This window comes from Centropristis striata, chromosome 14 (genome assembly GCF_030273125.1).
Source record: "Centropristis striata isolate RG_2023a ecotype Rhode Island chromosome 14, C.striata_1.0, whole genome shotgun sequence".
Taxonomy (NCBI): domain Eukaryota; kingdom Metazoa; phylum Chordata; class Actinopteri; order Perciformes; family Serranidae; genus Centropristis; species Centropristis striata.
Genome location: NC_081530.1, coordinates 7,868,136 through 7,895,882, shown reverse-complemented (window position 1 = coordinate 7,895,882; position 27,747 = coordinate 7,868,136). Strand labels below are relative to the sequence as shown.

Genomic DNA, 27,747 nt, shown 5'->3' with positions numbered 1-27,747 from the left:
TTTATATTTTGTTTTCAGTGAATAAACATTTTCAAATTGATTTTGAAAGTGTATTTAAGTCAACTTTTTTTCTAAAGAATTGTGTATTTTAGACTTAATATTATTAAGTAATGTTATATTTTAGTCTTATATAAGACAATCATTTCCCTATCAAATAAACTTGCAATTTCTATTATTCTTGTCTTCACTATTCAACACAGTGAAGAAATTCAAGGCAGCACTGTATCACAGTCAGAGTGAAGGTACTGCGGTCTGCTTTGGTTTTGAGTTGGATTTTGTCTTTACTGCAATTTTTATATCATTATTTCTCTAAAATAAAGCAAAATTGAAATCTAAAACTTTGTCACAAGATAAAAACAGACATCAAGGAGTTCATTTTTGGTTATAACTCAATTTTTTTTAATTTTTTTTTTTACCAAAAATGTAGTTACTGCAGTTAGGCTTTGTAGGGCAGTACAGATGAATAAAAACCTCATGTGAAAATGTGTGAAGTTTAGTTAAATCAACCATGTTCAGATTAGTGTGAGTATGAGAAAAAAGTGTAGGGTGTTGCGAAAAAAGTCAAGTGAAATCATATGTAAAAGTGTAACAATAAAGACACTGATGTGAATTTGTAAAGAGTCTTTATCTCTTGATTTGCTCAGCCCTGTTGTCACTATTCTGATTTGCCTCCAGATTTAATGGCTCATGATTATGGCTATTTTTTGCTGTGCACTTAGTGTGTGCGTGAACGGCCCATGAGCCTCTTGGGCAAATTGCACCGTCAACAAGGAGGGAGCGGGGGCGGAGCCATGCTGAATAAGGAAGCAGGGCTGTGATTGGTCAGCGGGAGGACAGAGGGGAATGAGAGCTGAGAGAGTGATTGAATGGGACAGAGAGGGAGGGAGAGACGGGGTCAGTGAGTGGGGAAAGAGAGAGAGACACGGAGATAGCAGCAGATGGACTGCAGCCTGCAACACACTCACAAAGGATACACTGTATGTGTGAGTAGCTGGTTGTGAATGAGTGTCGGTGTGGCAGCAAACGTCTTTCAAGTCCTCAGGAAATTGGACTTAGTCAGCAATAATCCTCTTGAGGGAAAAAAGGATACAGAAGAGTGAACACTTTGTGCTCTTCAAAAGCCCAGCAAAGTGCCGTATAGTAAGTCTGTTATCAATGTAGGAGTATCTCGATAAATGCCACGGACTGCAGAGGGACGTTATTTGATTTTGCAGAAGAAGAAAATTGTGTCTTTATCAGAGGTAGAGGAGGTTGGAGGCTGGGAGCACAGAGAGGGGGATTCTCTATGGTGAAGATGAGTCTGGACCCTGTACAGGTGATGAGCGGACAGGTCAAAGAGCTCAAAGTTGCCCCTTCGTCCAACGGGGACAGCAGAGGATCATGGGAAGAGAAAGAAGAGTTTGATCAGGACCACCTGGGCCTCACCAGCAAGCCGAAACCAGTAAGTCTAACTGACCATTCATATTGTGTTTTTTTTAGAGATCTGGAGATCAACAGGGTGCAAAGGCCTCTTTACTGGACACAACTTCATTTCTAAGAGCCCCTCTGTCCTCCTGTCTTCTCATCCTGTTGTTGTTTCCCCAGCTTATTATTTTGAGTCAGATGTTTACGTCACCCACGTGTAGCTTAAAGCGTGGCTCATAGATGGGGGTCGAGGGTGAGATAAGGTGAGTTTTTGAGGTCACAGGAGTTTGGTGTCACGCTCCCATTACACCTATCTTCCGAATTATGTATGGAATTTAAACAGCGGACACATACGACGTGAGAAAAGGGGAGAGGTAAATGGAAGAGGAGATACAGAGAATGGTGATTCACAGAACTCATAAATGACCAGGCAGTTTCTGATTTTAAAGGCTAGGCTAGCAAGCTAACCTACAGAACTTTTTTCACTGAACTTTGGTCTTAAGGGTCAGTTACATCTGATTTTGGTCATTTAACAACAGAATTTGTCATAGCCGATGTGATATTATGTTTGACAGAGTCTGTATTTTAAAAACTAAAATATTAACAGGTTTAGACAAAGATAAATAAATCACATGTTAATGACTGCAGGCTACAACAGTATTCTATAAAATGGATCTGATTAGAATGGATTGTGTTGTAGGTGATAACCCAAATGTTCAGATGCAAATTTTGCCCTTTTGATTTTTATTGTGAACAATGTTCTTACAACCTGATTCCAAAAAAGATGGGTAAAACACAAAACTGAAGTTTATCAGTTTGAACATCTCTGTGACATATATTCAGCTGAAAACTGTGCTGAGGTTCATTGCATTCTGTGGTTACAGTCCAGGGTTTTGATTCGAGTAGTTTTTCTGATGAGAAATATCTGAGACGTAAAAAGCCCAGTTGTCAAAAGGCTGACATGAACCTGACATGTAAAATAGAACTAGATACACTAGATACTTATTAAGCGTTATTAGCAGCAATAATTCATTTTATTTAATTTATATGAATTTTGAAAATTGATGAAAATTGATTCAACAAATAGTGACAAAACGACGAGGTCAGAGATCAGCAAAATTGACCATTTAGATCGGCAATGTTAAAAAAAATGTATTTTCCCCTACGTAAAAGAATAATAGAATAATAAAAAATTGAATAAAAAATAAAACTTTATGGTTGTATTAAATATAATAGGTGTAACAAAGGAGCCCAAAGAAAGTGATGCTGGTAATATGTCTCACTTTAGTCTGCATAGTTAGTTGTAGATTATGTGTACTTAAACTAATGCCATGTGAAGCGGCAACACATTACAATAAGGGGGATCCCCAAACTAAATCCTGCTTAGGGACCCCAAAAGTCTCAGGCCGGCCCTGCTCAGTGGTTGGCTTTAGTGTTGTTATTACATTGCAGGACTTTAACATACTGTAGGACACAGCAGCGGGTCCTGGGACTCAGGGGACATGGTGCTGAGCACAACTGCTAATTATTGCAATCAAACTCAAAAGGAAACAAAGACAAAAAATAGGTAAAAAAATAGGTGAAAAATAAAAGAAAGAGTGAACAAAATGCTGGTGAGAATACTGAGGGCAGGTTAGAGGAGCTAAAAGTAGCTAAAAGTTGAGTAATCTCTGCTGCGTGTGGATTAGCACGGCCACAGTGATGTATTTTCAGACTGTAAACATCCATTACATGGCACTGATACTGCTTAACTGTCCATTCAGATATTACTTCTGTACATAACTGTAATGAGATATGGACTAAAGGACAGATACATCTCTGACATTAGGTTACACTGCGTGTGACTCATGGAACACACAGATTATAAGACTGTGATGATGTCATTTATGTTTTTGTTAGTACAAAGTACAATAAACATCACATTAAACTTGATGATCTGTACAGTATTTTCAACAGTAAAATAAAAATGTAATTTTATACTGTGTTTTGCTACTAAATTTGTTGTTAAGATGCCATTATTTATTTTGTTCCTTTTGCATCCAATTCAGAATGAGTGTATATATTTACAAAAATAAGTTTCCCAGTTAGAGCATTAGATATCTGATAGGCTGAGAGAGGAAGAACCCAAGTGCAAGACTCTAACAAAGAAGCATTTCAGGCAGAGGTACAAAAGCAAAAAGAGGTATCTACAAGAAAAACACCAAGCACAAGGTGAAAGGCTGAAACGCTTACTGGGAATCAAGGTTATAATAGTTTTAGATTTTTCGTTAGTTTTAGTTTTTTTGCTATGGGGTATTTGTTGGGTGCCAGATTTTTAAAAAATCACAATAAATGTTGCCTTTATTTCCTTCTATTATCCATCTCAGCCCCAATAAGTTTATTAAGTCATAAAACCAGATAGATTATATAGGTTTCATATCAACCAAAAAGGTTTACATATGAAAAAAGTTGACAAAAACGAAAATGAAGGAGAATTTTAGTTAGTTTTGTAACCACACAATACAGTTTCAGTTAGTTATCCTTTTTTTTTTTTTTAAAAACTCTCATTTTTAAAAAAAACTCTTGTTTTTTAAAAAAAACCTCTAGTTTTTATTTTTATTTCAGTTAACGAAAATGTTTTTTCAACTCTAGTTTTCATTATTTCGTCAGTTTTTGTTAACTATAATAACCTTGCTGGGAATCACACGAGACAAACTGGCACTGACACGAGTGAAGACAGAGACTAATACACAGAGAGGACAGGATAGTTGGTAGCAGTGACAACAGTCAGGGGCAGGGCAAGGTGGGAACACAGAGACAATGCAAGTACAAAACAAAACAGGAAACTAACTAATGCCCTTACACAGATGTCATTATATCTCATTCTGTATTGAATTCAACTATATGTACATTATGTTGCAAAGGATTTACAAATAATTGCATTCTGTTTTTATTAAGTTTGTCACAGTGCCCTGAACTTTTTTGAAATCGGGGATGTACATTAAAACTCGTCCTACTCGTCCTAAATACACATTCATGGTGTTCATTGGTGGACACTAATTAAATGCAAAGACACATTTAATCACATCATTTATTTTAACAGTAATCTGATTAAATTCAATGACTGAAACTAATGTTAAGATAAATAAGTGCTAATAATGGAAGTTATTACATTGCTTAAGTAATGTGAGGTCTTATTAATAAAAAAGAACTCATTATATTTCATTATAATTAACATTAAATGGCTAGGAGAGTGTTATAAAGTATCATTCATGTTAAATTAAAGCCCTGTCTAATGCACATTAAACCTGAAGGTGGGGACCAAGAAGGACAAATGGAAGGAAGGAAATAAATGAAAAAGGCAAGGAAAGAACAGAATATTGTTTTGTTTTTATTTTCAGACACAAGACAAACAGTGTTTAGGCTATATGCGGTAAAGTTAGCATGTTTGGCTAACTAGCTTACTTCCTCCAGAAGTAAAATAACCTCATAAACTGTGTTTACTGAGCCTGCTGGGCTCCAGCAACTCCAGCAAAACTGGTTAGTAAAGGCAATATTTACCAAAGAGCTTTTTTTTAAATTATTGTTAAAGCTGAAACATACAAAATCCTTTATTGTCCGTGTAGCTTATTCTAATATGAAGTGAGATTAAACAGCCGGTTACATTTTGCTTTATACTTACTCGGAATAACTAGTGCTACACTGTAATACAAGAAATGCTGTTTTTAAAAAAAAATAACTGATAAGATCTGCCAGCCAAGTTGTCATTTCAGGGAAAGGCTGAAACTATTATCCTAGATGGTCCCTGTTTAAAGCTGAGTTTCTGGAGTCCCGACAATTATCTGTAAAACACTTAAAATGTTTCAGTTTTCAACTTTAATGCACAAACTATCCCGGTTTTCACCACAAGCCACCACTGCCTTTCTCAATCAAAGAAAAACAACAGCAACACTTCAAAGAGGACACAGCGAAGCTTACGGTTAGCCTTTACCTTACCGGTCGCACTTTACCAGACACCAGAGTTACATAACATTATAGTGAGACATCAAGAAAAGTTACTGGTTTGGAACATTCTACCTTCCCCGTGAGTTATATAGAGCAGATGGGGTCAGTTGGCAAACTTTAAACTCTCTGCCTGATGCCTATGCAAAAACACATCAACACATAATAGAAAAGAGAATAGAGTCTTTATTGTCATTGCACGGTAGTATAAAAAAAATACGTTAGCACAACGAAATTGAGGCACAGCTCTCCCTTCAATGCAAAAAAGATAAATATTAAATAAATAATCAACCAAGGCATGCACCCATCAAACAAACAAACAAAACAAAAGGACATCACACAAATCACAAAAGTAAGGGACTGTAAACAGAGACACATGGCAAAGGAAAAACTATTGCACATGTCACACAGAGAAAAAGCTTATTGCACATGTTATACAGTAAAAATAAAGCGTATTGCACATGTCATACATGAATGTACATGAATTTGAAACGATGTGGCTGAAACGACACGATTGTGTCAACTGTTTCCGTTTAACAGGGCTATAGCCCTGTTGTATATATATATATATATATATATATATATATATATATATATATATATATATATATATATATATATATATATAAATATATATGTATATAAATATATATATATGTATATATATATATATATATATATATATGTATATAATATATATATATATATATATATATATATATATATATATATATATATATATAAAGGGGTGGTTATATCACAGTACTACTACCATGCAGCTTATCTTTTTAAAGAAGAATTTGAAAATAGTTACACAGCAGCACTGATTAGGTACTGCATATCCATGAAATATGACAACAACAAAACAATCACATTGGAATAATACCCTGGCTCATATGTGAATTTAATATTGGCCTAATTTCAGACAAACCAGTTAAATAACATTGCTGTTACTGGCACTCTCTGGTGTTACCGTATCTGCTGAGGCCTGCATAGACTGCATCATCACTGGCCTTTTACTAATCTATAAATATCAGCCCCCCACTGCTGCTCACCCCCACCCCGTCACTCTCTGCTCACACTTTCACCTCTTTATTTTCTCACTGCTTCCCCTCTGTTCTGTCTGTCTCTCGTCTGGAAATCCCTGTCCACTTCTCCTCAGATGGAGAATAAAGGCCTCAGATATGTAACTATAAACAACAGATGACTCATGGATCTGCACAGACACCGGCCCTGCTGATCTGGCAGAGCTCTGACAGGATTAATATATAGAGTGGGGAAGAGAGGAGGGGGTGGGGGGAGGGTTCAAAAACAATTTTCTTTTTTATGCTTTATGGGACCATAAATTGTGCTGTAATCTCTCAGTGCAAGATAAAATAAACACACACAAATGTTTAGTCTTCATTCCCAGCAGGTTTAATTATATTCACCTGCCCTTGCCATCACAAAAATCAATAAGTAGGAGGTGATTATGGTAACTGTGGGTTCCTGTGCAGAAGAGCCTTACGATCGATGCATTCCCCAGTGAGAAAGAGCCCCACTGAGAGAGGTGCAGGCTGTTAACACTACCAGTATCAAATCGCAGTAGAGAACTGGCCTCTGGGATGACTCCCAGACTGTGTGACACGTTATTCATAGAGCAAACTGACTCTAATGGATAAGCTGCACCAAAGGTCTCATACATCTGAAAGGCTGTCTCTGAGCAGCACTTGTCACCCATGACACCCATGTTTAACCACTGCAAACACAGCACATTGTGTCACATGTATCACCTGTCTTTGTGTGTGAAAACCTGTGTCAGACATTTAAAAAACTCCTTTAACAGGTCAATCACGTCAAATTAACACATTTTCCAAATCTGTTATATCTGTGAATTGTCATTAAAGCTCAGTTGTAGATGATTTTGTCTGAATACTCGATGAATAAAAACAAACTGTGATTCTGCTAAGGTGACAGAGAGACGAGCCCGGAAGGTGGAGGGAGGCGTGTTTTTCGTAAGTATGTCCCATCATCATGTGAGGTCAAAGGTTGTGTCCATGGCTACCAAATGACCATCACCACTACCCTTTTAATGCCTTTAACCTCCTTTGTGACAGCTGTCAACTGCCTGCATGATCACAGACACACCCACTCTACTAACCAATAACCTGACCTGATGCATCATCACGTGTGCTGTCATGTTGATTCATATTGTTCTGGATGGTCACTGGCTGACTGAGTGCTGTGTTCTAATCACTAGAAGGACACAGTGAGATATGCTGTTGTACTTTTAATATTAGCTGACACATGTTTCTGAGTCAATCGAAAAAAAAACGTCTTTAATTACAGGTAACTAGTACACTAAAATGTGTTTCTCAGAAAATTTGAGGTGAGAAATAGGCAATTAATTAATAGAATCCTGATTCATATTTGATCAGTGCTGCCTAGTTTGATTGTTTGTTCTGAGTTTCATTAGTTGCGCTCGGCGTCATTTATCCCATCTAATCCCCTTTTAACCCTTTTTTTTTCGACCAACGCAGTTCTACGGCTGGTTTGGAGCCAGTGCCTAATCTTGAACCAGTTCTTCGCTTTTTGACAGCCAAAGAACCGGCTGTCAGCCAGGAAAACTGGTTCCAGAGTGGCACCAAGTCTTTGCTGGTCTTGCACCACGAACGACTTACACCAGGGGCTGGGGGCAGGATCTGCAATCTGGTTGATAAGGACTTGTGTTAGCGGGCTAGCATTAGTTTACAACAAAGTCTAACATTTACATCTCAAGTTCAGTGTTAACCCTTTATCAGGCAAAGAACTATATTTGGTAACTTCAGGTAATATTTCGAGAAAAAAGTTGCAAATTTACTAGATTAAAGTGGCAAATCTACAAGAAAAAAGTTGCAGATTTAAGAGATTTAAAGTGGCAAATCTGTGCGAAAAAAGTTGCAGATTCACGAGAAAAAAAGTGGGAAAAAAGCAACTTTTTTCTCCGAAATTCACCACTTTAAATCTCAAAAATCTACGCTTTTTTTTTCTCGTAGATTTGCCACTTTAATCTTGTAAACTTTTTTCTCAAAATGTTATTTTCATATGTTTTTTTTTTTTACACATTCTGGCTGTATGTAATATCCTCCAATATTCTCTAGGGTTGAAATTTGGAATTTGCAAGTATTTCAATGAGTGTCCTATTAAGGGTTAAAGTGGTGAATCTGGGAGAAACCACTTTTTTTTTTTTTTCCACTTTTTTCTCGTAAATCTGCGATTTTTTTTGGCGCAAATTTGCCACTTTAAATCTCTTAAATCTGCAACTTTTTTTCTTGTAGATTTGCCACTTTAATCTAGTAAATTTGCACCTTTTTTCTCGAATTATTAACTGAAGTTACCAAATATAGTTTTTTGCCTGATAAATAAGAAAGTAATCTCCGTCCATAGCGATCAAGAAGAGCAGAACAAATGTTTGCATGTCGTGTTTGGATGCTGATGTAGGCTCACAAAGCCAGGAGCAACATTTGTAAAGAGATGATGTAGTCCGCTATTGTTGTTATCATAGTTGCGGAGAATGGAGAGAATGGAGGCGTTTCCAGACGTATACAGTGAGGTTATGACGTGGCTCTCGAGCCTGTGGAAAAGCAAACCGGTTCTGCGATGGTTCGCTAGTTGAACCAACTGTGGGTATGATTCCCTGGCCCGGGCCACAGCGACTAAAGTTGCGTATCAAATAACTTTTACTCAAACCATGACCTTTTCCTATAGCCAAATTGTTTTGTGTTGGCAGCACATCATTTTAACAGAATATGTGCCACCACCATATAATGCAGTATGACGAGGTCATAGTCATTTCTAGTATTTCTGTGAGATCAGGAGTTTTTCCGACTCCCTGAAGTTTGATCCCATTAAACTCTCTGAACCCCAGGCCATGTCAGGGTGTTTTTTTGTTGCTCCTACCTCTATGCAATCAGCACATTCATGGCTAGAAGTGAACTCAAAAATGTCTTTTGTGCAGAATAACACAGTTATAATGACATAAATCAGAAAAAAAAGAAAAAACACAAGTTGAATTTCTCTGATAAATTATTATTATTTATTGGAAGAAGAAGATTGAACTATTTGCATTACAACCTTTACTTGTGACCTCTCCTGTCCTCTCCTCTCTAATCTGTGTAAACAGCATGCAGCTCGGTCTGATTTTCAGTGAATATTTGTCACGGCTTCACAGTGTTGCTGAATAGTTCAGAATTTTGTTTTTTTTCATAAGATCTGGTTAGTGCAAACTTTCATTTTCATTCAGAGGCAAATGAACACAAAGTTGTTTATTTTTGTGCATGACGTTTGTTTAACCTTCACCCCCTTCTTGCACTTTTGAAGGTCCTGTGTATTAATTTAGTTCTGTCCTGATGAATAACAACCTTCAAATATACCCTGGGGAGAATCTCTCTCTCTCCCTCTGGTAACAAAACAAAGTCTTATCGGTGGATGGTACAAACATTACCTTTACATGTGCCTGTGTTTGGATACATTGCAATATGGAGGCAGAGCCTGCAGGAAGTTGATATATATGTTTGGGTAGTGTCATATATGTTGCTCCATCGTCTAACGTGAACATTTAAAATAAATGTGAGCCCTATAAATACATTAAAATGTACAGTATGACATAGGACAACAATCATATTGTTTGCACAGTAGGCATTTATTTATATGAGTGAAAATATTCTTCAGAATTGTGGATGTAGTGGACACAACACACAGAAAAAAGGAACTTTGCAGACAGTGTTATCATCTGATTAAATTTTATTTTAATCTGATTTAGATGTGGGTCAGGATTAATCTTGACAAGGTGATGTGTGTGTGTGTGTGTGTGTGTGTGTGTGTGTGTGTGTGTGTGTGTTCTTGTATATCTGACAAAGTGAGGACCACGATTTTAACCAACACAGTGAGGACATGTTGGGAAGTGACATTTCCGCCAATCCTCACCCTATTTGAGGGTTAAGACTTGGTTGTAAGGTTAAGTTGTTGAGTGTTTGTGTGTGTGTTAGCAGGTAAGTAGGTGAGATGTCAACAGGCAGGGGTGTTGTGGTGGAAGATAGAGGGACAGTGAATCAGTGCCTCTCTCAGCCTATTTACCAGCACACAGCCAACAGGGCATGTACACAAACATGCATGTGTTTTATTGAAAAGATTTCTGTCCATTGTAGACACATATTGATTTAAAAGCATGCAATATATATTCAGTTATCATAACATTTTGCATTGGACACATTTTTTATTTTTCCAGTAAAGAATAGATTACTTAATTTGCAAAAACAGAAAAAAACATTAGAGAAATTAATAAACAAATACCATTCCATTGATTTCCCCTTGAATGCACAATATGAATACATGATTCAGCTCAATTAAAGAAGGTTAAGATGTCTTAGAGAAACAACTGAACAGCAGTTATATATTATATTATCAATACATGGGGTGCACCCAGAATAAATCATGATTCAGGAAATTAAATCAAAACCTAAATATGTTTTTGCAAATTGACTCTTAAATAGTTCGATAACTGCATGGAACTATTAAGCAATAACATTGTCAACATTATCTCTGTTATTAGATTCATGAGAGTATCATTGGATTTATTTTACCACCAGTTTAGAGTAATGATTTCTTTCACAAGCACATTATTGTACTATATATTATTTAGTTTAAATTAGCTCCCTTGTCTTTTCTTTTCCACCAGCCAGGCATCAAGCTCAGCTGCCTGCTGTGGGCACTAATGCCAGCTGCCCCCATAAGAATGCTGCCCTCCCCTTTCAGACACCTGATCGTAAACACACACATTAGGGCACCATGAGCACAACATGAGGCCACTGTGCCAGCTAGAACTGTTCATTAGAGGTAATGGAGGACAAATCTTTGTAAGAATCACAAACACGCACACACACAAATAATCTAAGACAGAACAGACTTTGAGGTCTTTCCTATACAACTGCAAATGTGCCTTTTTAAATGAACTTAACAAAAAGTATTTGTAGTAGGAATAGCCTAATGGGGAGCTAACCTGCTAGATGTAGCTAAAAAATTACCAATTTAGAGTATAAACCGTAATTCTGGGGATCCTTGAGGCAGGAGATGTCCTCCACTGGAGGAGGTGGTGGAGAGAGGCACTGTCAAGATGTTCCAGGCCAGAAATACCCAGATCATCCGCTACACAAAACCTTTATGGGCCAAAAAACAGCAGTGGACGGCTCCTCTCTCTCTGTTGCAGGACGGAGAGATACAAAAGATCCTTCGCTCCTACAGCCATCAGGCTGTCTCATTCTAACAGAGATTCTACCAGACCAACTGAATTTCCCCTTGGGGATAAATAAAGTAATTTTGATTGATTGATTTGATCAATTTTACATTTTGTCCACCCAACCGGAATTTGTGTCTAAAAACAAAAAAAGATTTGAAATTGGCAAGTAGTAGTAGTGTTACAGCTAGGAACACAGCTAGTAGTAGTAGTGGCTACAACTGGAACCAGTAGGTCTTAACAGCACCCAGGGGTGTTGTTTCACCAAAGCCATGGTATGGTAATCAAGTCAAGTCAAGTCAAGTCAAGTCAAGTCAAGTCAAGTCAAGTCAAAGTTTATTTATAGAGCACATTTAAAAACAACCTCAGTTGACCAAAGTGCTGTACAGTTATTACAGTTATTAAAATACAATAAAAATCATACACAAATAGTTATAAAAAACAATCCAAAAACAGAGTTAGAGATAAGAACAAAAAATAATTGGTAATGTGACAGGATGTCAAGGATCTACAATACTATGGATAACTGACATATAGCTCCATAGTGGTAGCGCATTCACAATACCAAGGGTTTGCGAGTAATGCCAGCTGTGGTTGTATCTACAGTATTTTGCATATTTCAGCACCATGGACAGAGAGTGGAGATCTCATTATCATTCGGCATTTGTTTAAACTTGAAACTTGTAGTTGGTGTCCAAAGGGTATTTGAAACACAGCAAAACAAAAGGCAAATCTGGCACAAGAAGCCCGGCCATGCAAGAGTGGTAAGGCTTATTTCATTTTGAATCCTATCCCATCACTTTCTAACTTCTAATGTAATGTCAGTGCATAAGAAATGCATTTTTAATGTGTAAAGCAGTCACAAACACCTCCAAACACTCAAAATATGCAATATTAATAGGAACAAGAAAGATTCTTGAGTATGAATGATGGATTTTAAACAACAGTCTCTAAGAGTTCAAAAAAAATAAATAAATGTGTAATCAGCCATGACAATAAGTGTATCACTTGTTTTTGCATGTATTGTGATCTGAAGAACTCTAACTATTCCTTTAACTGCATCTAAATAAGGTTGAATGACCCGAGGCCTCTTGTAAAATAGTCACAGCACTTGTATGCATGCACTTGAAAAAAGGAAACACTCAAAGTATTATTAGTAGAGTTTATTTTAGCAACACAGGGCAAAATTGGCTCATTCATTCCTACGATACCTTTCATCTCTCCTCCCCTTGTATTTTCAAGTCATTGTCTCAATGCTGTCTCAGTTACTGCTCGCTCATTTTCATCGCTTCGTTTCTGTTCTTCTTCATACTACTTTCTATCTTTTGTCTGTTTCTGCAGCCAAAGCCAGAAAACGCAGTCACCATTGCAGTTTCTTCTCGTGTCTTGTTTCGGACCGAGCGGGAGCAGAAGGTGTTTGAGCAGAAAGGTGTGGAGGAGTATCTAAGATACCAGATCGAACATGAGAACGAACCCTTTGCCCCTGGACCTGCTTTCCCCTTCGTTAAGGTTAAATTTACACAGACATCCACTCACGCAGACAAACAAGTCAGACTAACATTTGACTATTTAGCTGTCCTGAGCTTCTTTACTGACTGGTGCTGTCTCCTGACAGGCTCTGGAGGCGGTGAACACTCGTCTGCGGGACCTCTACCCACAAAGTGAAGAACTGTTTGACATCGTTCTGGTGACGTACAACCATGCCCACGTTGGAATCCGGCTCATAAACACCATCAACCATCATAGTAAGTACCAAAATTACTAAGTCTAATTATAAAGATTTGGCTCTTTTTCAGACTTTGACAGTAACGACAGTAACGTCAGGTGAAAGCCCCGCTGTGCAGAGTTAGAAGATTTACGACTTTGTTGATCCTCAGAGGCACTATTTAATGATGCGATGTGGCATTCAGAATGGTGGCTTTAAATAGCTTACTGTCGTGACATAGAGATCAGATTTCAAGCACCCATACAGACACTTACAATTCAGTTGACAAGATCATTATCTCACTCTCCAACTGGAAAAATTGTGGATAAGTACAGAATGGAAATGAACATAGAAGAGAAAGAATAATATGTTAAATCAGGGCTATAAGGCCTTGTTTTGACTGCCCGCCCAAATCAGTTTTTGACAGTATCTAGTTTGTTTTTAGACAGCAACAAAATACAGGAAATCGATTTTTATATCAGATCCTGTCACACAGGGGCTCACAAGAGGGACTCATTATTCAAGACTCAGACAAGGTAGAACAGTTCAGTTCAAAACAAGTTTTACTAAGCTTAGGTCGATACAGGGTGGGGCAGTCAGCAAGGCAAAAGTATCCAAAAGGTACAGGCAAAAGGGAAAAACTCAAAAAAACATAATGAGACACAAGTGGAAGGCAGGCCCAATTGTCACAAGGGAAGAAAGATGATCTGGAAATGAGAATAACACAAAGTTATACAGAGATCACAAGACAAGAGTGGAACTAATCAGGGCGGGGCATGTAATCACAGAGGTGAGAAACACAGGAAGCAAAACTAAATACAATCAGGAAACACTAGGATTGACAGGAAATACAACATAACTTGCTGTAAAAGCTTTAAAATGGACCTTAAAAATGCTTTAACAGTGTTTGAAAGGATTGGTTATGTGAAAGAACAACACAAGACAAATGTGTTAGAAAGATGGTAAACATGTATTTAACATGTTTGCAGATTCTAAAGAGTTGTAGATTTGTGAGCTTACCACATACTACACTGTTTTGGACCACTTTGAGAATGACTGGGTGAGAAAATACAAGATTTGATTTAATGTGACTTATAAACCATGTTAATTTCCAGTCTTCTATCCGCAAATAGTTACAGATATTGATATTGATGTCTCTGTACACCTCCAGTCTTTCTCCATCATCTGATTTGAGAAACAAATCAGGTCTGCCTGCAGTGTAAACATAGCCTTAGATGTTAAGATGCAGTCACTGGTGTAATGAAATAGGATGACACCAGCTCAGCTGAGAGACAAACATCTAAGTGTATGAACAGCTGACTGATAGGATCCTTCCCAGGGAAATCTCAGACCCTGTGATGACATCTTCCTCACAAACCACTTCCTGTTCAGATCCTCAAATGTTTTCATGTCCTCGGAGCTTCAGGCCGGGACAAGTTCAAGATTTCGTCCTTTGGGATGTTAGAATAATCGGAGAGGCCCAAAACAAAAACAGGCTTTAGCGGAGCAACCAAAGCAACACACCGTCTTCCAGATGCTTTCATGTTAGATCCCATTGCGTTCAAACAGTCCCTGACCTCTGACCTTTCCTACAGAACCAAAGGAAAACATGGCTTCTCTGATGTCACAGAGATAACAGTTTGTTGAGCCTGCAGTTTTGCTTAGACAATGGGGCTCTATGGGTGACATAGTCGTAAAAATAATTAAGAAAGAAGTATTTACTTACTAAGCTTTACACATTTCAAACGGAATGTGGGCGTCTTAGTCACATACACACGTATCTCTCATCAGCTGCTTGCTGCAGCTATTTTTAACAACTGTAGGGTGACGTATAAAATGTCTCTCCTTGCATTTGGATAACTGGGGACAACTATACAGTTCGTGCATAGCTGTAAATGATAGGTGTCCCTAAGCAATTTCACTCATCTACTTTGCATGTATAAAACATACCGTAGCACCTAAGGGCCAACATGATTGGCAGGTCCTATAATGTGCTCCGTGTGCAGCAAATTGAGATTTGATCAGATGACATTATCGTTCTCTATGGAAATCAAAACCGGAGCCGCTACATAACCTCATATATGCATTTAATATGCATAACAGCCTACAGTGACACACACCTAGCTGCTATGATTGTAAAGTGTTAAACTGCACAGCTCATGCTTTGATGTGACAGCAGTGTCTCTGCAGTCCTGCTGATTTCCTGCTCTCCTATTAGCATGTTAAGATCCTCTGGACAAGCAAATAAATCATACAAAGATAGATGATATGAAAACATTTTTGCAGGGGGAAAAAGATACAAAGACATCAATGGTGAGGCCTTTTTCCATCAAGTGACTCCCACGGTCCAACGCCTGTATTAAAGAAGGGGGAAGCTTGGGAGGTTTGATGTGATGGGGTACAGCGTAGGGCCAAACTCACCAGGGCCCGACTACAAAGCTAAATAAACCACTTAGAGGACAGTTGATTCTTTGTACTCTGTTTCTCTCTGGGGGGGATTCTGCATTGGGCCTGGTTATAAGTCATATTGTATCAGTCTGTCTTTGTTTCCACAACTATTACCTCTTTTAAAAAGGCACTATGGAACTAAAAAGCAAAAGGATACAAGAGTTTACTGCTGCTGAGTACACATTTTTCTGGATGTAGTTCTCTGACAATGGCTCACGCTACAACCTTCATTTTCTCCTGTTTCACTAAATTGATGCAATAATGCATTCAAAACATAACCTGTTCAGAACAGTGTGATTGCTCGGCTTCTGGTATTGTTGCTTGTAGCTTTCTCAAGAACGGATCATAATTGTCACCTGCTAATTACAATTATGCAGAGTATACACATCATTTGCGAACCACTAGCTATGTGGGATAAAAGCATTCATTCTGAAATCGCTGATCTCTCCCCTGGCCTGGGAACGCTTCGGGGTCCTCCAGGAGGAGCTGGACGTTGTGGCTGGGGAGAGGGACGTCTGGAATGCCCCGCTTAGCCTGCTGCCCCCGCGACCCGGCCCTGGATAAGTGGACATGGATGGATGGATGGATGGATGGATGGATGACTTGAAATGTTTTAGTTTGCAACAACGTATCATCTCCGGTCTCACTGTCTTCATTATTTCTTAAATGTACTGTAGCGAGTGACAGAGTGAGCTGAACCCACCATGCTGTTAAACTCTGTTAACAGGGGTCTTGTCTTAATGCACTCTGCCATAGACCTCAAGAACTCTCACTCGACACTGCACTTCCTCGGGTCGAAAATCAAAGGACATACATACATACATATAGTACAGGCCAAAAGTTTGGACACACCTTCTCATTCAATGCGCTTCCTTTATTTTCATGACTATTGACATTGTAAATTCATCAAAACTATTAATGAACACATGTGGAATTATGTACTTAACAAAAAAGTGTGAAATAACTGAAAACATGTCTTATATTCTCGTAAGGAAAGGGTGGTTACTTTGAGGAATCTAAAATACAAGACATGTTTTCAGTTATTTCACACATTTTTTGTTAAGTACATAATTCCATATGTGTTAATTCATAGTTTTGATGCCTTCAGTGAGAATCTACAATGTAAATAGTCATGAAAATAAAGAAAAACGCATTGAATGAGAAGGTGTGTCCAAACTTTTGGCCTGTACTGTACATACATACAGAGACAGATGACTGTGACTGCTTAATGTGGCCATAGTAATTATGACAGTAGCAAAGGAGGAAGTCAGGTGACATAGTATAAAGAGTGACAAAGTCTGTGTATGGATGTGTCAAACTAACACAGGACTTCTACAAGTTATTTGCTACGTAGTTATTTTTGAATGACTGACGTACGTAAGTTACATAACCTATTTATTAGGGCTGCAACTAACGATTATTTTCATTATCGATGAATATGTCGATTATTTAAACAATAATCGATTAGTTGTTTGGTCAATAAAATGTTTGAAAAATATCAATCCGTGTTTCCCAAACCACAATATGACGTCCTCAAATCTCTTGTTTTGTCCTCAAACCAAAGAGATATTCAGTTTATTGTCATAAAGGAACATAGACACCAGAAATATTCACATTGAAGAAGCTGAAATCAGAGAATTTGGACTTATTGTCTTAAAAAACTTCTCAAACCAATTATTTGATTATCAAAATAGTTGACGATTAATATAATAATTGATTATTGTTCGATTAATCGGATAATTGTTGCAGCTCTACTATTTATTATCATGTTATCACACCATGTCACATTACATACTTACTTAAACCCGGCGGCTGTGGCTCAGTTGGTAGAGTGGGTTGCCCACTAATCGGAGGTTTGATCTCTGACCATGGCAGCCTACATGCCGAAGTATCCTTGAGGAAGATACTGAACCCCAAATTGCTCCCGATGCTGAGTTCAACGGTGTGAGAATGAATTCCCAATGGTGGCAGGTGGCACCGTTTAGGGTAGCCTCTGCCACCAGTATGAATGTGTGTGTGAAAGGGTGAATGAGCGTAGTCTGTAGTGTAAAGAGCTTTGAGTGGTCGCAAAACGACTAGAAAAGCGATATATAAGTGCAGGTCCATTTATTATTTACCAAACCATGATTGGGTTTTGGCACCTAAACCATATAAAACCTTCCATTTCAAAAGGTTGGATTCGTTGCATTATGGGAAATATAGGATCCATCTGATGTAGTGTGTGACTCATACTAAGGACTAAAAGTCTGGCCATTTAGCTTCCACTGTCTCCATTTTGACCATGCTTTCATTAAATATGTCTCTCACAACTCACAAGAAGACGAGTTTCTTGCCTCATGCAGCTTTAAATAAATGTCTTAACCTTGCCGTCTTTCTTTTTCATATTCAGCACATCAATCGTCCACCCACACTAACCTTCTCTTTTACTATATCTTTATCTATCTTGGGTGTCACCCACCTATTCTCATTATTACAACCCTCAACTCTTCTCACTCATTTTATCACATCTCCATCCTGACACTAGTCTACTACTTTACCCCTCTGCCCCTTCTCTCTGTTCCTTCATTAATATCAGCTCATTTTTACCTGAACAGCTCTGCAATCATAGATCTAATTATCTAATCTCAGTCTCTTTATACTGTCTCTGCGTCACTCTTTGGATTAGTCCTCAGCAGCAAATTCGGCCAAAATGCAAGCAGACACTTCACTCCCACCAGTCTGGCCTCACCCCTCATACAGTCCCCTCTCCCCCCTCCAGTTAAGCTCCTCTTTGGACCCTCTCCACCTTTTAAGTGCTTGTAAGTTTATCCTCTCACCGTGTCCTTAACCCCCCTCCAACCTGGTCTCACAGGAATCCGTGAAATAGCCACGGATTTGCTTAATTTCACTACAATGCAAGTTAATGACAGTCATATTCTATGGATATTTTTTCCTATTTTTTTTGTGTCCAAGTCACGTGACTTTCAAGGTTCCGGCAGTCAGAACAAAAAACATGGCGGACAGTTCTCTCATTTTTAGTGAAAAAAAATCAATATTTTGACCTAGTTTCTGCATGAAAATGGATTTTGATTACATTTCTAGCGGGAAATATATGTTTTATTTTCTAAATATTCACTCAGTGAATGTACATAATCACTTTGTGGCGAAGATCTCGCCAGAAAAATATGACTGTCATTAATCTGCATTGTATTGAAATCCATGTCAGTTTCATGGAAATTTGAGTGATTCCGTGGCTATTCCACGGATTTTGAGTTAAGCAAATCCGTGCCTATTTCACAGATTCCTGTGAGACCATGTTGCCCCCCTCTCCCCTCACTTTACCCCCTGTGGCTCCTCAATTTATGTTTCATGAATTGCGATACAAATACAGCTGCAAGCGGAAATATGGATTTTTCTGCATTTTGTTTTGTCACTTTGCTTCTGTATCTCACAGTCTGTAAAGATACAGATAAACACTTACCAATACTGTAATGGATATGTCACACTGCCAATGTGCTGTATGTTGACATTTAACGATGTACTGAAACTGAAAACCTTGTGCTGGCTTGTTCCTCTCGTCCCCAGACTTGTTTATTGAGAGGTTTTGTATGACGGGGGGAAGCAGTCCTATTGGCTACCTGAAGGCCTGGCACACCAATCTCTACCTGTCTGCTGACGCTGAGAAGGTCAGGGAGGCGCTGGCTGAAGGTGAGCACGCACACGCACACACACACACAGACACACAAACACACACACACACACACACACACACACACAAGGAAATCTTTTTTTCTAAGGTATTTTCTAAGGTATCTGTTACTTTAGAATTAAAGATGACCTTCAGTACAGCAAAGTCAGAAAGTTATGACTGTGAAAAACAAATTGTGATGTTAGCATTAAATACTGTACTGCACTGTAAATAATCGCTGTGAAATCTAAAGTTATTCACTGTATTATTCACAGTTCATCACTGTGTTTGCTTTTTTTTTACAGTATAGTGCTGTATAATTTACAATAAAAATCAGTCCTTGTGACAAAATTATAATAGTCAAAACATTACTGTGGAAAATCACAGTAGTTAAAACATTACTGTAGAAAAAACACAGTAGACAGTATGAAAAGTAAAGTAGACTACTGTATTTTTTCATTTTTATCATAATTTTGATCAGAATCAGTCCTATACAAATGCTGTTTAAATAATTAACTTGAAGTAATGTTTTTCATAGAAAACACAGTATGGAAATCAATTGTAAAACAGTAAATGTATTAATATTATTTCCTTTAGTGTATAGAGTAATTACTTGCAATTACTTTTTATTTAAAAAAAATAATGCTGAAATTATTATCAAATTAACAGCATTGTTTTACTGTATATATCCAATCCGATATCCTATGTCCTCTAGGATGCAAATATACTGTCCAGTTCCTTATTTTATCATACTTGTAGGAATTACAGTTTTAAGTTTGGTTATCGAGAAAGGCAGTTCCCATAATAATTGTGTTTGTAATAGTGTTCATAGTAATTATGAATAATGCCAAAAGTGAATGCAAGGAAACAGAGAGTAAAGCACAAAAAGGTCCCCTCACTTCCGGTAATTATTTATTAACCATGTACTTTTTTACTCTAACCTTAGGGAAGTAGGGTTGTTGCCTAAATCTTACAAGACTAAACCAGTTTCATAAAATTAATGACATGTTTAACATGGTAACTGATGTGTTGATCTCTTGGAAAACAGAGCACGGACAATACGTTGTACATAGGGATAGTATGCGACACAGAAGGTTGTCTATGCATACGTGTGGCTAAAAGTAAGTATATTTGAACCTAAAATGCTCCTTTGAGTCATACTTAAAGGTAAGAACTAACAACGTATGAGGTTATATAGTTTGGAGGACTTGTGGAAGACTTAAACAGTACACTGTTTATGCCACTAACAGAAAAAAATATTTCAACAAAACAGTCACACTATACAGCGTCTGATTTGAAGTTACAGCCCCAGTTATCAGTGAAATTATACGTTTAGCCTTGGAAAGTGATTGGCATTTGGAATAAAACATGAAAAAAATAAACTTTTCCATTTTAACTTCAATTTAAATTCTTACAGGCACACGAACACTTTGTGAGCTGTAAGTCAACCTCCGGAATTATTTCCTGTCCTGTTTGCATAATGAATAGAGTGACTGACATGTTATCACATTACCATAAACCAGCATATTGATGGGTTCTCCTCTTTGTGTTGCCTTGATGGATTCCTGCGTGTCACGGCATATCAAGAGGCACACCAAAGGGAATACCAGCAGGCTGTAACATCCCATTTGCTCTGGCTGTGGCTCTGAATATGTATCAATATTTGCAAACATGGGCTGCTCTCTGCCAAAGAAATACAAGATGTTAATGTGCTCTGCTGACAGGGAGCTGGAAACAGAATACATTGATGTGGAATTTGCGGGACGTGAGCTGACAACCGCTTCTGAGGGTTTACATTTGTTCAGTGCAGCAAATTTCATGCTGCATTATCACTGCTGACCAAAAGGAAGCTTTAATAGAGCAGACCGACCAGGGAAAATTAGGGTTCAAACCAAAAGGAAAACACTGCAAAGCAAAGCCAGAATGAAGGAAGTTATTTTGATTTTCTAGTAATGACAACCAGAAACCAATGCACTGTATGTACTGTGTACAGTGGAGGGCTGAGGGAAAATTAACTGTGTGCTGATTGATCACAGCGTGACCACATACCTCTCAAGGTGCCTCCAGGGACATTCTCCATGTGACTTACACGCTTCGTGTCACTAATGCAGTGACTCTGTGGGAAGCACACACACATACACACACAGACACACACACACACACACACAAGCAAGGGAACTGTCCTTGACATTTTACTTGAAAGGTCTTAATTAGCTCTGAAGCTATTTGTTAATACTTGCTTGAAGCTGAAGGCCATTAACAATGTCTGCTCTGAGAGTGTTTTAATTGCACTACAGCTGTAACAGCGTAGATGAAAATGTTTTTGATTTTTTTTCAATTTCTAGCAGGAAATGAAGTAATAAGGTAAAATAAAGCCAGTTTCGTGTCTTTATTTGTGATAACCACATATCTGCATGTTAATGCAGAATCTGGAGGAAACACGACAAGATTGTGTTACCAGTAGCATTCTGGTTCTGGGTTGCAGGCTTAGTCATATCACGTTTTGCGCGAGCCTTGTTTGACTGCAGGGAAGCAGTCTGTGTAAAGAGCAAAAGAAATGAAGCACATTGGCTGAAATGCCATCTTGGAACCTATCAGCTATTGTCTGACATCCCTTTTAGTTTTTACTTAGCTTTTTTAAAATACATTTATGCCGTTGTCTCTCAACTCCAACTCCATTCTTGCATTTCAAGAGGCTTATCGATGCTAATCGATCTTAAGCAATGACCAGCAATATAGAGGTGTCATCAATCAGATATGAGTACACTGTTATCTGGCCTTACAAAAAAGATACCAAAGGCAAAGCCCAATGGGTGACATCATGGTGGCTTCATCCATTTTTTTAAACAGTCCATGAGTAAAGTAATCTGAAGTCATGTGCAGTAAAGAACTGAAGGGCAGTGAAATGCAGTGAAGTAAAATGAAATCAAGTGGAATGAAGACAAATAACATGGACTGTCCAACCACAACTGCTCTCAACAAATCTATTATTGAGCCATTCTTAGTGATGTCTCCTTCTGTTTTATGTTCAGGCATCGCAGCAGCCACCATGTTCATGACAGAGAAGCTGACAGAAGTATCAGAATCCCAGCTGAGGGTGGCATTTGACGGCGATGCTGTCCTCTTCTCTGATGAATCAGAGCGAATCTTCAAGGCACACGGGCTGGACAAGTTCTTCGAGCATGAGAGAGACAACGAGGACACACTACTGGATCACGTAAGTAGTTTTCAATGGGGGTCTGTTGAGACATTTTCTCTTGAACAGTAGATAAGGTGCCAAAAATAAATAATAATAGATAGAATCAGATTGCACTTCAGTCTATCTTAGAATAAATGAGGTTTGTTTTTTGTCATTATTAATAAATAAAAAAACGTTGAACCTTAATCTCCATTGCAGCCTTACATTGTCATTTCCGTGCAGACCTAATCACCTGTAAATGATTATGCAGATGTTCTAGATATAAAATCCATTATTCTATGAATAAATTATGCAAAATTATTTGATAAATGGTTTCAAAAGGCATTAGGATTCAGTTGGTGCATCATTCTGTCTGACAGCCAGCAATTTATGAAATTCGCTTTCAGCTGTGTGAGCTTAAAAAAACAAATGGTGCTGATTCAAAAAGAGTTTGCTTGTACCTATAGATCTTGAATGACAAGGAAACTAATGATTCGAATCTACAAGACACAAAACAACACTCTGAAACACAAGATTTTTTTTCTTTTTTTTCTTCTTTGAAACACAAGATGTCTTAACCGGTTTCTTCCTCTGTGACAGGGTCCTCTGAAGGGCTTCCTGGAAGCACTGGGGAAGCTCCAGAAAAAGTTTTACGCTAAAGGCCAGCGCCTGGACTGCCCCATCCGAACATACTTGGTCACAGCTCGTAGCGCAGCCAGCTCCGGGATCCGGGCGTTGAAGACCCTAAGGGCCTGGGGCTTGGAGATTGACGAGGCCTTGTTTCTTGCAGGGGCACCGAAGGGCCCCATGCTGGAGAAGATCAGGCCTCACATTTACTTTGATGATCAGATGTTTCACGTTGAGGGAGCGGCTGAAATGGGCACCGTTGCTGCCCATGTGCCCTACGGCATTGCACAGAAATACCCCAAAACGAAAACCACGGTGGGGAAGTAGACAGCAGAACTCCAAATGCCAATGGCACAGTCATCCAGCCAGAAACAGAACAAGAGAAGGAGGATGGAAAAATGAACTTGAACTGAATTCTATGTGGAAATGCATCATTTCCATGATGTAGCAATGGTATTGTAAGTTTGTTTCATCAAAATGTAAATTGTCAGCTTAATGCCATCACGTTAGCAGTTAGATACAGGTCTGGTGAGAGTTCTTATGAATCCCAGTATTTTCGACCCTGTGTAGCAGCCCAATTGGCTAAGGCATTGACCACAAGTGGTCATGGTTAAAATAACCCATCTATCAGGTTATATCAGGTAAATCAGGTACCAGCACCTCGTGCGAACATAGACCCCTGGCCAATACTTGTGCTTGAATGCTACACAGGAGTCTTACCAAGAAAGGGAGAAGGATTCATTATAAAGTGGAGGTCTGGAACCTGAGTTAACCTGGATACCAAGTGTTCCCTCAGCTTCACTTTTAAAGCCTCAATCTACCTAATGCTGAAGTGTTTTGTCAGACCTTGCTTTTAATGGTAAATTCCAAGGTCCATGGTTTTTCTCACTACTACTTTTCTTTTCATAATGAAGATACCTCAGTGAATGTTAGAGGATACCTGATGAATGGCTTCACTGATATTTACGTAACTTAAGCAAAGCACAGAGACTACACTGTATGTCGGCAATAGATGAGCCACAAGCACAATGCAGAGTTATTATAGGGTTAAAAAGGATAGTGATGTACTGTAGCACAAGAGTTATAATTGAGAGTTATCGTGTCAATCATTTTACAGTTTGATTTCACAAGAATGTAAAATTGTTTGTTTGCAACTACACAAAAATACGTTGTACTGTATATTACTGAAGATAGCAATGTTATGAACTATTGTGTTAGTCCAAAAACAAATATAGAAAGCCATAAGTTTCAGCTGGTGCCTTAGTTTCAATGCAGACATTAGTGGTCGGTCCATGGTCCAGAGCAAAATATCTTGACAACTTTTGGGTGGATTGCCATAACATTTGGTAATTTGGTACATTTATACACATTTATAGTCTGCAGATAATGAAACCTTGTGAATTTGGGGGTGGTGGATTTTTCATGCTGTTTCACAGGTCAGAATACAAAACACCTTGAAAGCTATGACTGAAATCTCCTTAGCCTCGCTATACACAGTGGTATTACCACGCTACCGTTTCTCCTCTTAGCACGCTAAATGTATCTCATATTACCGAAAGGAAGTGTATTTTATGTTTGTCCAAAACAAGACAGCCATACGTTTCAGTGAGTGCCTTTAGTTTCAATGAATTCACTATTTATAGCTATGCTAGCAGCATTAATTTGGTCCTGAGATAAATCTCAACAACTTGGAAATATGTGTCATTACTTTTCATGTAGCAGCAGGAACAGTTCAAGGTTGTACAAAATACAATCTGAACACTTCAGTTCAAGGAAGGGCACGTTGAATTATCCATTGATATTTAACTTCCATCACCCTCACATGTACTTACCGTTAGCATGCTATAAAGGTTTCCATATTAGCATGTTAATTATAGTTCATACTACTGGATGAAGGGGTATTATTATTTTATTATTCTGTAAGTCCAGAACAGCATGCTAAGGTTTCCTATGTTTGCATGTTAGATGTATTTCATACAAGTGAGTATAGGAATATTAATAAAAAAAACTTTTATGGTGAGCAAGCAGTGTGGTCCACTTTGGTCCAGAGAGGAAGCTTGACAACTTGGAGTTAGGTATTACATTATTTTATAGTAGCACCACCAAAGGAGAAAATTAGTCACATTTTGGTTTAAAACTTCAGTTCAAACAAGGACACTTCCAAAATAAAGGATTTATTTTTCCATCACCCACACAACTGAATTAGCATGCTAGCTTTCCTGTCTTACGAATTGAATTAGCATGCTAGCTTTCCTGTCTTAGTACTAAATAAATTATTTTATCATTCAGTCTGAAACACATAAAGGTAGTCATTTTATTTGGTAAAACTTAAAATGGAGTTAAGTGGACTTAAGAGTATCAGAGTATAAGAGCTCTCGAAATCTAACAAACCCATCCGCTGCAGCTGTGCATTGACATTAGCATGCTTAAATTGCTAATGCTAATGTTAACCGCTCTGAACCAAAGATGGCTAGTTGATGGAATTCTGACATTTGTGGGGTCTTAGTTGTAACCACTTTATTTTACCACGGAAAACTTGTGTTCTATAAAAAATGAAAAATTGTATGCCCCTATAAAACTTCCATTTTAAATCCCAAGGAAGAGGATACTACTGGTAGCTATCATTTTGGCAAATGTGTGAAATTTTTGCATTAATAATGCATCAGTTGTTGCCATGATTCACTATAAAGAACCACTGATCAGCTTGATGTGCAGAATATAACAACATGACTTTGCTCACTCAGGCCAAATATTAGCCTACATGTTTGCTCCACTAGAGGTAGTAAGGAAAAAAAATGTAATGTCCGGGTTTAATTCATCCAATCTAGCCCTACTTGCTCTGGTCTATTATTTAGTTTAAACGCATCCCGGTAGCTTATATGAGGGTATTACAGCCTCTGTGCAGGATAGTGTGGTAAACTAAGATATCACAAGCATCTGTCTTGATTTTACTGCCCTCTTCTGTACACCAAGGCTAGTACAGAGTCACACTCAGCTCAGGTGACACTGATGTTGTTAAGTGATCTGGCAATCAATAGCTTGTTTCAGTATCATCGTAACTTCTGTTTGACTGATTAATGCAAATTCATCTTTTATTGACAAAAAGACCACAGTGGCCTTTTGAAAATGTCAATCCACTTCTCCTCTCTCCAACTCCCACTCTCTTCCAATGGTGAATATATATTGATGATTCATTACCGTGACAAACAATCCACCAGTTTAATTACACAGCCAAATCACGTAATTAAAAGGATGTGTGTTTTGGCTTACATTTGCCCTAAATCAGTATTTATCAGCAAAACTATATTTGATACACACTAGGTCACAGAAACCCATTTGATAAGATTTTGTGTCAGGGACCGCCATCTGAACATTTTGGTTGTTAGATTTGATTAAGACTAGAATTCTACAGCTGTCAGTTGAAGGGAGTGAAACCTATGATCAGAAAATTCATTTGTATTACTCTTACTCACATTGGGTTTAATTCTATAGTGAATTAAATTGGGAAAATACATTTCTCCAACTGTCTGGGAACCCCGGAACTCACTCAGAAATCCATGGGGGTCCCGGGACCCCTGGTTGAGAACCATTGCTCTAAAATGATGATGAAGCTATTGGAGGAAGAAGTTTCAGAATCTGTCAGGCCAGTTTGAATTTTACAGTGACTTTCAGGAATACATGCATGCAGATAAAGCAATGTCTGAACAGTTCAACAACAAGTTTATGAGGACGTGCCACTTGGTAAAAAATAAATGACACTGCAATAAGAAAATGTACATGAGCACAAATAAAGATGTTGGTTATACTTCTTGCTTCACTCATGAATGAAAATAGCCACGGGTTGAATGACTTCTGTGACAAAACAAGATACACACATACTATAATTTTCACATTGGGAGTCACTGATGTGCACTGCTTCATTCTACCATCGAGTGGCAGCACTGGAATGATAAATGATAAATGATTGCTACAGCAACTGGTCTTCCATCACTACATGTTTTTATTTAGGATGAAAAATGTTGGGAAATCATCACTTTAATATAAATTTAATAACTCCATGCACATTGAAGTTAAATGATTAAACCGAACACATTTTCTCATTCCATGCCTTCCTAATTTCCTTTTAGTTCCTCCTTTTATCACGTCCATCCATATCATTCACCCTCCAATTCACTTTTTCCAAGCTCCCATTGAGAAGACTCATATCTGCTACCCACTGTTTCCCTGCCTATGATAAATGTGTTAATATTCCCAGTTATTCCCAGTTGAATTGGATCTTCCCAGCACAGTGTGGCTAATAAAAACAAGAAAGCGCCATCATCCAGAGCTGGTCTACCTGGAGCCATTCTGCTAACAGCTCCACAGTGACAGCCCTGTTGGTGATGGATTGACATCCGTGTGAATTTTATAAGCTCCAAAACAGTGGCTTGATGTTTCTGGCGACATACAATAGAGAGCAGAGGCAGATAGATAAGATATAGCCAGCT

General features: G+C 38.2%; 1 protein-coding gene across 1 annotated transcript; it reads left to right on the top strand.

The window, feature by feature from the left end:
* Positions 1 to 923: 923 nt before the first annotated feature.
* On the top strand, positions 924 to 27,016 carry nt5c1aa (5'-nucleotidase, cytosolic IAa). The gene is made up of 7 exons (XM_059350750.1): positions 924 to 1,441; positions 7,335 to 7,379; positions 12,977 to 13,144; positions 13,251 to 13,380; positions 19,353 to 19,475; positions 22,488 to 22,672; positions 23,234 to 27,016. The coding sequence occupies exons 1-7, from the start codon at positions 1,286 to 1,288 to the stop codon at positions 23,585 to 23,587; spliced, it is 1,161 nt and encodes a 386-aa protein (XP_059206733.1). The 5' UTR covers positions 924 to 1,285; the 3' UTR covers positions 23,588 to 27,016.
* The last annotated feature ends 731 nt before the right edge of the window (positions 27,017 to 27,747 follow it).

Bases quoted from the DNA above. Each gene is read 5' to 3' on its own strand.
- nt5c1aa (XM_059350750.1), top strand. From the start codon at position 1,286: ATGGTGAAGATGAGTCTGGACCCTGTACAGGTGATGAGCGGACAGGTC. The intron at 13,145-13,250 runs GTTAAATTTACA...GTCTCCTGACAG, and splicing joins CTGCTTTCCCCTTCGTTAAG to GCTCTGGAGGCGGTGAACAC. The intron at 13,381-19,352 runs GTAAGTACCAAA...TCTCGTCCCCAG, and splicing joins AAACACCATCAACCATCATA to ACTTGTTTATTGAGAGGTTT.